This window comes from Lepidochelys olivacea (genome assembly GCF_965140295.1).
Source record: "Lepidochelys olivacea isolate rLepOli2 genome assembly, chromosome: 1".
Taxonomy (NCBI): domain Eukaryota; kingdom Metazoa; phylum Chordata; order Testudines; family Cheloniidae; genus Lepidochelys; species Lepidochelys olivacea.
This window is the reverse complement of record NC_140411.1, coordinates 202,163,863-202,177,982: the sequence shown is the minus strand read 5'-3', so window position 1 is coordinate 202,177,982 and position 14,120 is coordinate 202,163,863. Positions and strand designations below refer to the sequence as shown.

Below are 14,120 nucleotides of genomic sequence, written 5' to 3'. Positions count from 1 at the left end.
ATTGCACGCAGCTCATTGTAGAAGTGGCATGTCAGAGGTGCAGAACCAGAATGACTATTAGCCTCCCTTGTCTTCTGGTACACCTGTCGAAGTTGTGCTGCGTGTTCCTGGTTTAGTCCTTCTCCCCAACTCCCTGCACAATCTTCTCATAGATGTCTAAATTTCTACGACTGGATCAGAGCTGTGCCTGCACAGACTCTTCTTCCCGCAGATCATTAAGATCCACCATCTCCTGTGTACTCCAGGCTATAGCCTGTTTTGGGCATTGAGTCCCCATGATCTGCTGAGATGGCGAGCTCTCCATGCTGATCAAACAGGAAATGCTTCCTGTGTACCTGGCCACTGTGCAGCAGATTTGAAAATGATTACCAGAGCGGTCACAGCGAAGCATTGTGGGACACCTCCTGAAAGCCAGTTGAGTTGACTTATACAACGCTGCGTCTACACTGCCTTTGTCAACCCATCAATGTCAAATTAAGTGCTATGCGTCTTGCACGGTTGGAGTAATTAAGTCGACGTAAGAGGCAGCCAGGTTGACGGAAGGGACCTGGCAGGGTAGATGCATACATTATTAGGTCGACATAAGGTGGCTTCCGTCAGCCTAAGTTTGTGGACCAGTGGTTTTTGTTTTGTTTTTTTTGTTTTCTGGAGACCTAGTTGAAGAAAATTGTTGATGTCTGCAACCCAACGGAGCTAGGGGTTTGGGGTGTGGGAGGGGCTCAGGGCTGGGGCAGAGATTTGGGGTTTGGGGGTGAGGGCTGCAGGGTGGAGCTGGGAATGAGGGGTTCAGGGTGTGGAGGGGGGCTCTAGGCTGGGGCAGGGGGTTGGGGTGTGCGAGGGGGTGCAGGCTCTGGGCTGGGGATGAGGGGTTTGGGATGCAGGTGGGGCTTGGCAGGGGATTGGGGCATGGGCTTACCTTGGGCGGCTCCCAGTCAGCGGCGCAGCAGGGGTGCTAAGGCAGGTTTGCTGCCTGTCCTGGCACTGCGAGCCACGCTGCTCCCTGGAAGCAGCCAGCAGCAGGTCCGGTTCCTAGGTGGAGGCGCACAAGTGGCTCTGCATGGCTCTTGCCTGCAGGCACGCTCATGTACACCCACACACACACCAGTTCCCATTAGCTGGGAGTGCAGAGCCGGTGCTTGGGGCAGGGCAGCACATGGAGCCCTGTGCCCCCCCGCCCAGGAGCTGGACCTGCTGCTGGCCACTTCCAGGGCGCAGTGTGGCATCAGAACAGGTAGGGACTAGCCTGCCTTATCCGGGCAGCACCGCTGTCGGGACTTTTAACAGCCTGTTTGGCAGTGCTGACTGGAGCCGCTGCAACCCAGTGCCGTACGTTCCGCAACCCAGGACTGGGTCGCGACCCACAGTTTGAAAACTACTGGTGTACACCAGGCCTGGGAGGGAGGAGGAAGTTGGAGCAAACAACCAATGCTTCTGCAGCTGCTCTGCCAGCTTCAGTCTCTGGCTGGCTCTTCCTCGCAGTGTGTCCCCAGACCCACACAGGTGAGGTAAGGAGGGACACTGCAGGAGCCCTAGTCCCCCACCCTGCCCCCGGGGGTGAGGGTGTCTCCTCTGCAGTTTTTGCAACTAGGGGATACAGGGAGGGGAGAGTTGGCACTGACAGGACTGACTCTTACCCCTTTGCCACTAAGTACAGCACTACCTGCTTAAATTGCTTCTGTAGCTGCTATGCTGGCTTGTCACTATCCCTTCCTGTGGTTCTTGCCTTGTGCCTCGCTAATTACAGGTGGCTTTCATTGCACTGAATTGCTGTGCTCGTTAAATTGATTGATAGATCTTTTTGTCTGAAATTTGAATAACTTCTCTGTAGAAAATAAACACTTTCACCTTGCTGGAGCCGTCATGAAACTGCAAAAACTGGCATAGCCATGAAGTCAGTGTCATTTCTTCACCCTGTTGTAGATGAGAAGTTATTGATGCTTACCAACCTGTGTGTGTGTCTTGGTTGCATCTGACCCTAAATATAGGGTCTCATTCCAAGATTAAATTGGAGTGCAACAACCCTATATCCAAGACCCAGAATCGGTTTAAAATAGACATGGCTACTGTTCTGAGACATACAGTTTGAGTTTTTGTCTAGCCTGGTTTTAGAGTTGCTGAGAGGGTCATGGGCACTGAAGTCAAACTGTAAAAGTCATCCATGTGGACACTTACGTTAACAAAGGGGGTCTATCCCATGGGGCTTCTGTCTTCTCACACATGTGGTCCCACGCTATGGTAGTGATTAGGGTGCGGATTGCACACTTCAAGGTGTAACGTTACCTTTACTCTTATTGGGTCCACAGGCCCTATGTTGTTGGGCTGCCCTCTGACATTAGAGGTCAAACCAAATTGGTCAGTTATAGAGAAGGTACTATACAAGCTGAGGTCCACTGGCTATTGATACTGTAGTAAGATGCTCTAACCATTGACTGTCAAGTGTCTGCTAAATTGACCTCTCTATGTATACAACTTTCACAGGTCATCTTCATACTCTGATGACTGCAGTTGAGTAAGGCCTGGTCTACAATTTAAAAAAAATTAGGTTGCTTTAACTAAGTCCTCGTGTTGATAGCAGTAGGAACTGATCTACGCTACACAAGTTGACCTAAGCTGCCTTACCCCGACCTAATTTTGTCTGAACGCACTACGGCAGGGGTGGGCAAACTTTTTGGCCTGAGGGCCACATCAGGGTTGCGGAACTTTATGGAGGGCTGGGTAGGGAAGGCTGTGCCTCCCCAACCAGCCTGGACCCTGCCCTCTATCCGCCCCCTCACACTTCCAACCCCCCTCCCACCCCGCTCCTTGTCTCCCTGACCGTCCCCTCCCAGGATCCCTCCTCTCCCCCCCCCCCCCGAACTTCTGCCCCATCCACCTGCCCCCTGACAGGCCCCCTGGGACTCCCACACCTATCCAACCACCCCCCTGTCCCCTGACTGCCCCTAACCCCTCCCCCAGGACCGCACCTCCTATCCAACCCCCCCATCCCCTAACATAGATCAACTTAAGGCTGCAGTATAGACATGCTCTAGGTTGACGGAAAAATTCTTCCATTGACCTAGCTACCACCTCTCAACTCCCTTCCGTCAGCGTAGATAATGTCTACACTGAAGCGCTACGGCAGCTTAACTGCAGTGGTGCAGCTGTAGCATTTAGTGTAGATATGGCTTAAATGTAAAGGGAGGTGATCAGAGTATTGGGGAGAAATCATGGGGGTGATTGTATTAAGACTTTTTTCATGTCTTATGCTGTGCCTATGATAGCAATTAAAAATTGTCATCTCTTCCTTTGTATCACTTGAAGTCCCAACCAGAAGTTCCACCTGGGGCATGGACAGTGTATTGAATCTAGCATGTCTGCTCAGTTGCTCAGTTTCTTGCTGAGAGGTGTTTGGGCTTCCTGCACCTACCAGCATGAGTCTGCTGGCAAACCACATAAATTCTTCTCTAGCTGAATTTCTCTCACTCAACAGGGTTCTAGAGATGGTGGGTGTGGGGGGGAGGTTGGGATAATCTCTCGTGGGATCTGAATGCATCCGATGAAGTGAGCTGTAGCTCACAAAAGCTTATGCTCAAATAAATTTGTTCATCTCTAAGGTATCACAAGTACTCCTCTTCTTTTTGTGAATACAGACTAACACGGCTGCTACTCTGAAATCTCTCATGGGAGAATACTATCAGTAGATACTGTCACACATCTTTCGCCCTCCACACCCTTCCCCAGCAGAGCAAAGTGTCAGCACTCAAGCCTGTGCTCAAGAAGCAGTTTTTTGATGCTGATAGTCTCTCCAGTTGCTACTCTTCCTGTTGTGGGGAATGGTTGTGTTGAAGAGGGAAAGCTGAGATTGTAGTGAGACTGCTCCAATATTAACCAGCGTATTGAGCTTCCTTGAGTCCTGTCAGTCTGGCTTCAGGCCAGAGTGTGGTACAGATAGCACAGGTCTTGTAAGTATAGGTTCTGGCTATGGACATGGGACAGTTAACTTCTGCTGATTCTGGTAAATAGACCAGTTGCCTTTGATAGTGCTAATGCAGCTACAGTCTCTGGGAGGCATATACAGGTTTTCATTAAATAACTGTTCTCTCAAAGAGCCAGAGAGTGGGATCTTGGCAGTTGTTGCTTGTTTAATATGCAGTTCTCAGCCATCTCATCTGGCACATGCCTGTGTGTGAGAGGCACCTAGGGGAGACAGGCAGCTGGATTGGGCTTCAGAACCATTTACAATTCAGTTTGATTTTTCTGATGGTGGATTCTGTGTAACTTGAAGTCTTTAAACCATCATTTGATGATTTCAGTAACTCAGCCAGAGGTTAGGGGTGGATGAGGTTCTGTGGCCTGCAATGTGGAAGAGGTCAGAATAGATGATCATGATGGTCCATTCAGACCTAAAAGTCTATGAATTAGATGGTGTGGAACTGCTTGGTTTGGGGCAGTGGGGAGGGAGAGTGGGTAAAAGGTGTCTTCTCTAATGAGTGGGAATTGCCCACTCAGTCACTTACTTTTTGAAGTTAAAAGGGCCTGTTGGATTCCAAGCTGCTCCTAGATATTTCAGATAGAAACAGTAGCCAAGGGTACTGCTTTAATCTTTGCTTCACAAAGGAATTCCAGTCTTTCCTGTCTTACCTCCGTCACTTCCTTGCCCACCCATAAGTTGTGCAATGTGGTGTACATAGGGCTATGCTTGACGACAACTGGGAAAGTAGCTGTTGGCTCACAACACTGTGGCAGCCTGCTCACTCAGCAGTTCTTCTTTTGTGGCATGTATTACCATCATATTTTGTTTCAAAGGAGGAACTGAAAAAGGGATACCATGGCAAGCTGCACGCTAACCACTTGTTGAATCATTGAACAGAACATTTTAAGTAATCCAGATTGTCACACAAGTTGTGTTTTAGCAATTGCTTTATGGGTAAAAGTGGTTTTTACTGATTTCCTGTTAGAAGAAGTCAATTGGCAGCCATTTAATCAATTTGTCAATAATAAATGCAGATCCACAAGTTTGTAGAAGTAGGAACTGGGCAATGAACAGTGACTGAGTCAGGGAAAGAGACTCTGTAGCCTATGGATTCATTAGGGCATGCATCTAGGATGTCAAAGACCCAAGTTCAAGGCTCTGCTCCAATAATTAATTTAATTTACTTACAAAAAGCGGAACAGCTTCAAGAGGAGAAATTGAGAGAGCCCCTTACCAGAATATCCCTTGCCCCAGGGGCTAGGACACGCCTACAATGTGGGAGACCCAAGTTCAGATTCCTTCTCCACATCAGGCAGAAGTGGGGAATTGAATTTGGGTATCCCACATCCCAGTGAGTTTTAAGGAGTGGGGGCATCACCAGCCCTGCCTGTCCCCCTATCCATCCCCCCCCCCCTCCCCCAATTTTGTAGATCTAGATCTACTTTCAGTGCCCAAATTAAAATTAAATCCTCGAGTCTGGTCAAAATGAAATGTGACTTTTTGACTTTTCTGAAACATTTTGATATTTGTTTGCTCAAAACTATTATGTGAACTTGATGTGATTTCACAAATAGTTTGTTGACCTGAAACTGCATTTTTTGGTGGTTTTTTTTAAAGTATTCACCAAAAAAATTGCAATATTATACTGTCAACTGAAGGATTCACTCCTATGCCCTTCAGTGTCCAGGGTGCACTTCTTAAAGCTTAGCAGTTTCACTCTATAGTTTTCATTATAAGGTGTGTTGTGGGAGTAGAGGAGGGAGACAACCTAGTGTATGCAACTTTAGTGCTTTCCAAGATGGCTGGGTGTTGGAGGTCCAGGAAGCTGCAGTTAAAGGTAATGCTGGTTTTGCTACTAGTTCTCATTCAGTTCACTGTGTTTGAGCAACTACAGAAGTCACCTTCATAAACAGGTTCCACATTGACACACTTTATTATGGGGGATCTTTGAATTTTCCCTACTCCGTTATTAAAACTTCCTTTCCTGTTGTTGAAGTTGGTGAAAGCCGAAGAGACCAATCACTTTTGTTGGACCAGACTGTCCTGTTTCATTCCATCCTGGAAAGCTTTTTTCTTTAGACTTAACCTTTTTTAATGAACATGAATTACAAAATTCATAAGGCGTAACTAAACCATCAGGCCAGCGTTTTCAAACTTGAGTCCTTAAGTTAGTCACTTAACACAATATGTTCAAGGCGCACAGAAGTATGAAAGATTTTCCTAGGAGTTCATTTGGTCTCCTACACTGGTAGGAAGAGGGTCCTCAGAATTGGGAGAACAAATTCTCAGTGAGAGATCTTCTTACTGAGGCCTCTGTGTTAGGAAGCTTATTTTGATGGCTGTTCCGTTTGTTGAAGCCTGTGGGACTGAAAGAAGCCCAATGCATGGCTGTCATCGTCTTTGGTAGGAGTAGCAATGTTTGACATTATCTGGATTAAAGTTCTTAGCCCTATTGTAACTAGTTAATTGACTCTTAATTATTTTAAGACCACTAATATGATTGCAACATGTGTAGATTGTCATTTGCAAACATTTGTTCTAGGACACAAATGTCTTTGGTCCAATCTAGGCTACAGGGTGGATCAAATGTTTGTAGTGAAATAAGCATTGGTGGAGTATCTAGCTAGCTCAAGTTAACTGGCAAACATTTAACTCTAATTACAAAAGGACTAAACTCTAGATTAAACAAGGCCTTCAGGACCCTTCTAGGTTGCAGTTCTTCAGATTGCCGTTTTCACATGGCTGCCTCACTTTTCTTTTCATTCTCCTTGAAGTCCATACAGTGTGGTTTGATACAGGATAATGTCCAGCAAAGACCCAGTTTCCCAGCTGTTCCTCAGAACTCTCTTATGAGTCCAGATAGCCATCCTTTATCACACACGCAAAAGCATATCCCAGGACTACTTTTTGTACATTTCACTTTAAAATTGTGAGGGACTGTTGAGCCTAGAATGTCTGGCTTAGTCTAGTACAGACTGTAGGACTACTATCTCTTCCTTCTCTACTTTAAAGGGAGGAGGCTTGTGGCTGATATTGAAGTTATAAGATCTTTGCTTCCCTTTAAAAATGAAGTGCTCAAATAAAACACTTCAGATCTTTCCAATCTTAGTTCCGCTTCCATAAGCGCTTGTGCATATTTTTGTAAAACTGTAGGGATGCAAGGGCGACACGAATATGTGGGCTCCTGTGGGACTGCAAATTATTGAAATTTGTCAGGTTTTGCACTCTAAGGAACACAATGGCAGCATTTTATGGCTAGATTGTATAATGAAAAATTGCAGTGCTATTGTAAGAAGTCTTCTACCAAGCTGCAGCATTGTTCTGATGTCTTGAGATGAAGTATTCAATGGCCATGGAATGAACTTCTTTACTCTCTGAACTAGAATGAAACAGCCTTAGCATGGCTGAACTGACATCGGAGAATTCAGAGAGGTGAACAGCTTGACTGGTCCTGAAATATATATAAAAAGCACTTGCTGTGTAAATTTTTGTCAATCCACTCTGCAGTAGTATTGAAGTGGGACTAATAAAATATTAATTGGCTATGATTGCCCAGCAAGTGCATGTAAGGATAAGTAGTATAGCTTGTGAGAGAGAGTCCTCTGATATTGCCCAACACCACTTCTTCTCTTTGACTCATTCCACTTCACAATATCCATTTTAATAATGTGGCAACCACTTATTTGCATTCTCAGAATCACATGAGCAAGATGGCTAGACTTTGACCTAACAGAGTTGTGACTGAATGCAAATTAATAGCCATCTACTTAAGTATTTATATAATGGTGTCTGAGCCCTTTCATTAAATTCTGTAAGCTTCCCCTAAATAGCAGTCAGTTTGAGATGACCATTTAAAAAAAAATCCTGTTAATTTCTTTGTGGTCTTCCTTTGGCTTGTCTTCATATCCTCTGGATTTTTCACAAATTAAGGTTGAGTACAAAAGCCTAAACTAAAAGCATATCTAAAGCAATCTTCATGTGCAGCACCTCCTTTGTCATTCTTGCTGCCTCCTTTTCTCCCCTACAATTCTGCCTGAGAACTATTCTCTGCTCAGTCCTCTCTTCTTCCCACTCTGTACCTTTTCTCGCTACTGCTCCCTGCCCTACCATGTCTACAAATGTTATATTGGGAACATGTCAATCATCTTTACTTTGAAACTGTAACTGGTTGTGAAAAGTTCTGATGCATTGGCAGGAGCAGCTCTATATGCAGCTACTGATGTAGTTTCTCCAGATGTGTGTCAAAACATGGTGGCTTAAAGTGCCAAACACAGTAAAAGAGAAACATTTCCAATGTTTAGAATGCCAATAAGTGAGTACATCTGGGCCCATATTTGAGATAAACGAAAAACAGTGGTGATAGCTTACAGAAGCAAAGAACAGAGTTACTGATTGTCAAATTACATAACTTGGCTTGCATGGCAGATGGTGTATGTGAAATTTAGAATTGCTGGTGGCCAAAATATTTCTTAGTGTTTTGAGCATCAGATCTGGAAGCACAAGTTTTGGATCCAGTCAGGGAGCATTGACAAAACCTTTAACTGAGGTTCTGGTCTGCATGGACATATTAAAGGTCCTATAGCTATTCTTAAAGAGGGGAGTTTTACCCCAGTGTCATTAGGTAGAAATGTTCACTTTCTCCTCCCTTATGATTGTGCAACATATTTAAGCCCCTTCATTTTCAATTTAAACTAATTCCCCCCCAAAAAATCCCAGGTTTTGCAAACAGCATTATGGGGGGGGGGGGTTTCTGACTTTTTTCACCCTACTTTTGTTATTCAAATATATAAAAACTTGTTTTATTAGGAAAATAATAAATACATGATGTTTATGTGTTACGTTAATACACTAGTCTGTGTATATGCAAAGCGGTCTGTTGAAGTAAGGCTATGTATTAGTCTAGAAGATGCGCACACACATACAAGCTCTGAAGCGTGTACACATGTGAACCTACTTATGAATCTCACGCCCACCATGTACACATTTCAAGCTGTTGGCAGATAACATTTTCAAGATCTGAGACGCTACAATGGAAAGAAAACAAAAATCTGTATCTGAATACGTTTCAGAACAAAGGAAGTATTTGAAAGTATTTAAAAAAAAAAGAGAGATGAAGTTGACTATATGCACTGCAAACAGCGTGGCACAATTATTAAATGTAAATATTTATAGGCTAATAGTTCTAAATCTCCAACAGTAAGCTGTGTATTCAAATGAAAAGTTTTATTGGGATTAGAGATATATTGTTTCCTTAAACTCAGAGGTGTCACTGTGTTTTGAGTTCTGCAGCAAACCACATTTGAATTCCATTCATTGAAGCATTAATCTATTGAATATTTTTCCCATTTCCTTCCATCCACCAAAATAACCCAATATTTACCCAGAAAATTTTTTTCCATCTTTTTTTCGCCTGTTTTTATTGTACTAATAAAGGCGGATAAATTCCTGGAAAAAATTAAATAAAATAAAAACTGAAAACAAAGGGCCCTAAACATATTGTAATTGCTCTTGTCTCTCTGCAGCCCATTTCAGTGCTGGGTGAAGTGCTTGCTTTGTAGTTTACAAAGTACCATGTATGAAAGGTGCTTGATGAAAATACAAATATAAATAATTAGTGCATCTGATTTTAATCTCATTCTGGCCACAGTGCTCCATGGTCAGATTTATGTTAACACCTAGTAAAATGACTTGATTAATGGGACAGTGAATTTAAACTGACATTTGTGGAAGGGTTTAAATGTAATTTAACCCCCCCCCCAAAACAAAATAAGATTTTGCTGCAGTTTAAGGTGTTGACACAACTATTGCAAGAAACTGGAACTTTCTAACTCTGATATGGCAGGTAAGTAAAAGCAAGATCTGAGTTTTAAACTTGTTTTGAAAATGAAAATCACGAACTTTGAAATGTATTCTGTTAGTACGATTTAATTTTAAAGTTTTGTTGTGCATAATCTGGAATAAGAATCTCAGCCATAACTACCTTGAAAATTGCCACTGCAATACTAAACAGTAAAGTATGAGACTTAACAGTATGGAGGGCATCTTGTGGCTTTTATCTGGTCTGTGAAAACTGTCATGCACTGGTCTGCTTTCCTAGCACCTAACCTTTTTAAAACAGTGTTTTAGTGATGGAAGCAACCTACCCCCAGATGAGTTAACTCCAGTTTATTCCACACTTCCACAATAATGTACTTCTTCTCTGACACAGTGCAGTCATGTCCAGGGTGAAGCATGAAACTTACCCACAAGGATAATGTTCTTCAGGGTGTTTTCTGATGTGGACTAAGTATGCCCTGGTCTTTCAGAAGCCTAACCAAACAGCCATTAGTTGGTAATAAGTGTCATGGTTTGGAGTTGGTTTTACGCCAGTAAGCTAAACGTTAAAAAAATTCCCTATCCAAATACCACTTTCTGTAGCCATCCAGTCATACTACTTAAGGCTATTAATCTGCACAAGTAATCTAATTTTATTGAGTTATGGAAGACTGAGCTGTCTTGGCATGATATCTCTAAGAGTTCCACTCTACTTTCAGGCATGCAGAAGTGATGAAGAAAATAATTGAAACAGTTGCAGAAGGTGGGGGAGAACTTGGAGTTCATATGTATCCTTTCCGTGGAATGTCAGGAGACCTCTGAAGAGTGTGTTATCTAATAAAGGTCTAATCCATCCTCTGTCCATTCCTAAAACTTTATTTTGCAGGTAATTTGGGAGGCTTACTACTCCTGAAGTCACTTTTAGATTAGCAATAACATCTAAGGCACACCAAATTGCCATTTTTTTTCTTACGTGCAGGAACTGGGAAGTAGTATGCATGTGCTGACTGAGTTTCCCCCAGCAAAGTTCATGAGTGATCTCATGCTAATTCTAAAATAAATGCAACTGACCAACAGAACAGTGAAAATAATTCATGTTATAGCTAGTCACTTTCACACTTCTGTTGGTCAGTTGCATTTGTACAAACAGTACTTTCTCTGATCTCTCAGTGAGATGAGGGATCTTAAGTGAGACTTGTAATAACAGTAGGTACAATGATTACACAATTAGTATATTAGTACATCACTTTCAGACAGAAATGTCACTTTCAGGGTACTGTACCAGTGTCCCTTTAAATGAATCCTTCAAATGGCTTTCCTGTTCTAAAGCAAGAAGGGAAGGGGTGGCTGTGGTGCAGCTGAAAGCCCTGAACCACCAGCAGCAGCTTTCATACCAGCTAGTCTTATGCCTTGAATAAAGAAGAAAGTTGTACCAGTATAGATTACAGCTAGTTAGGCTGATAACTAAACTAATAGTGTGGGGTTTTAACCCTTCATGTGGCTCTGTCATTCTATTACAGTTCAAGATGGACACAAACTGTAGAGTCTGCTTCATATCTGCTACCTGTGGATGGGACAGATTATGTGGTGTAACATATGTCTAAAGCAAGTTAAACTGGAAGGTAACCCATAGAAAGCAATTCAATGTAAACACAAAGTATTTCATACAAAACTGGCTTAGTGTTAGCAGGGTAAAGTTTTTTTTTTTAAAATAAGTGAATTTATTAAACTTGAAATAATACCTGATCATTCAAATCATAAGTTTTGAGAAGTGCCATTCTTCACTATATTAGTGTATTATTTTCTTGTCCCCCTTTGGACTTTCTAAGCTATACTTTTCCTACCTAATGAAATACTAATAAGATTCAGGCCACTTACAAAAGGCATGATTTTACCTAGTTTTCTTGGATATAAAGTAAGCATGTAATTACTCTTTTACTCCATGTTTACCTTAACTAGAGACTCAGGTATCTTCTTATTTTCTTGAAATTTGTACAAGCGGTCATTCCAACTATAGAATATGACTACACAAGGCACTTTACAATGTAACTAGAAATCACAGATGTCTATGCTAATTACTGGTTCTGATTTTTTTACAAAAAACCCTATACATGTGACTTTTGTTCCGCATTGTACACAGTTTCTGTAACATCCAACTTTTATCAAGTTTATGCATCAAAATAAAAAGTTCCACTACCAGCCGTACTTTTTAATAAAGATCTATGTGTAAAATAAACCATTTTTCATTCCTATACTCGCAGTATAGGTTTTTATTTTCACATATTAATCTTAGTTAGTCTTTAAGCATCTTTTTTTTTTACTTACAGCTAGTAGCTCTTTCATATCAAAGGTTAAAACTTTGCTTTCCAATATTAGCCTAAGCTTGATTCTTTTGGCTTCAGTAATAAAAATGCTTTTTATTTTTCAAGTAACTTCCAGTTCAGATGTTTTTTGTATAATTGATGGCTATCCCAGAACTACATGGGGAAACTTGTGGTGATTTGCTCAAGTGCCTTTCTGAGAAGATGCAGGAGAAAACAAGTGATAATCATATCTAAGTTTTAACTTTGTACTGCGCCACAAGCAAAAATAGCTAGTCCTAGAAACAGCAAAGATGGCTTATATGAATTGTTAAAGCATAGTGTTGAGATGGTGGGCAAGAAAGCCTATTTGGGAGGTACATACTGTCATTCCTAACTCAGTGTATTTTCTCTTGGCCTCCAGATTAATCTTGAAGGTACAAGAATACACTCAGTGCCTTAAGCTTTTGTTTTAAAAAGCTTTTTCCACGCTAATATTTCAAAATGTTAACTGGCTTTTAATGTGGTTCTCTATCCCCTAGTGGATTGGGTTAGTAGTTAATAGTTGTGCCCACCAGTAGTCCATAAACTTCCACCAGTATTTGTACGTGAATTTGCCCTGGCTGTGCTTGTGTTCCTTTTCTGTTCTTTCCATGGATTCAAATACTTGTTTCATTCCAAACTGCTTATGGGAGGCGATGTTCAAAGTTTCAACTACATGAAGCTGAGCCCAACAACTGTTGAATTCACCCGTGAGTACTCATGTACTCACCCAAACGTTGAAACAATACTATGTGCCTGAGATACCCCTAGTTGTGATACTTGATTATACATAGCTGTTCCAGATTAAATAATTTCACATAACTGTGGAAAACATTAACTTGAGGGAAGTTCAGTTAGTAGATACCCTCTGGCAGACCGAAGCTAAACTTGTCCAATGCTGTAGTCTCTAGCCTCTTCAACCACTACCATTCTGAATTCTTTTGCTCTTTCTGGTCTTTTCAGTCCTCCTTTACCCTCTTCAAATATTTGTCACTTAAGTATAATTCAAAATTCCTCCATCCCTACTACTTAACCTGTCACCTTCCCTCAGGCACTAGAGTTCCCTGAGAGGAGAACTCCCCGGAAGCATTTCTGAGAAGATTCCTGGAAAGACCCTGCTGCTACATTTGGAAAGAAAAAGAAACAGCTGTCATCTGTGCACTAGTAGCCTTGTCTTAGTAGGGTGATACCCTAGAGGCAGCCAGCTGTTGATGCTACTGTCTTTCTGCAGTGGCAGAATCTTTAATGCCTTCCTCTGCAGGGAAAATGATGATCTTCAGCAGCCTGCAATGGGGAGTTAGGTGGCAGCAAAATCTTCACCTGCACCTCCACCCAGGTACACTAGAGGCTGACAACAATCCCATTCATAGAATATCAGGGTTGGAAGGGGGGACCTCAGGAGGTCATCTAGTCCAACCCCCTGCTCAAAGCAGGACCAATCCCTAATTTTGCCCCAGAACCCCCTAAATGTCCCCCCCCATGTTGAACTCACAACCTTGGGTTTAGCAGGCCAATGCTCAAACCACTGAGCTATACCTCCCCAGTCTCTGTAATCAGAGGACTGGAATGGACCTCGAGAGGTCATCTAGTCCAGTCCTCTACACTCATGGCAGGACTAAGTATTAGCTAGACCATTCCTGACATGTTTGTCTAATCTGCTCTTAAAAATCTCCAATGATGGAGATTCCACAACTTCCATAGGCAATTTATGCTAATGCTTAACCACCCTGACAGTAAGGAAGTTTTTCCTAATGTCCAACCTAAATCTCCCTTGCTGCAATTCTTCTGGCCCTGGATGTAAGTGGCAGAATCTACACCACCAGCAACAGAATTTTCACAGGTATATAGGAGGAACATGTAGTTTGATGCCAGCAGAAAAGTTGAGAAACAGTGATCCTGAAAGAAAAGGAGTACTTGTGGCACCTTAGAGACTAACCAATTTATTTGAGCATGAGCTTTCGTGAGCTACAGCTCACTTCATCAGATGCATGCCGTGGAAACTGCAGCAGGCT

The 14,120-nt window shown here is 42.5% G+C and overlaps 1 protein-coding gene across 2 annotated transcripts in view; it reads left to right on the top strand.

Moving 5' to 3' along the window:
- Positions 1–11,984, top strand: part of ATG3 (autophagy related 3) — a 31,583-nt gene extending 19,599 nt beyond the window's left edge. Inside the window, exons 11-12 of one of the 2 annotated variants that reach the window (XM_084631124.1) lie at positions 10,486–10,554; positions 11,734–11,984. In XM_084631124.1, coding sequence (XP_084487250.1) covers positions 10,486–10,554; positions 11,734–11,815 — 151 coding nt within the window. In that variant the 3' untranslated portion in view covers positions 11,816–11,984. Of the gene's footprint in view, positions 1–10,485; positions 10,604–11,733 lie in introns of those variants that run through there. The other variant, XM_084631125.1, reaches the window with a different exon arrangement.
- Positions 11,985–14,120: the final 2,136 nt, after the last annotated feature.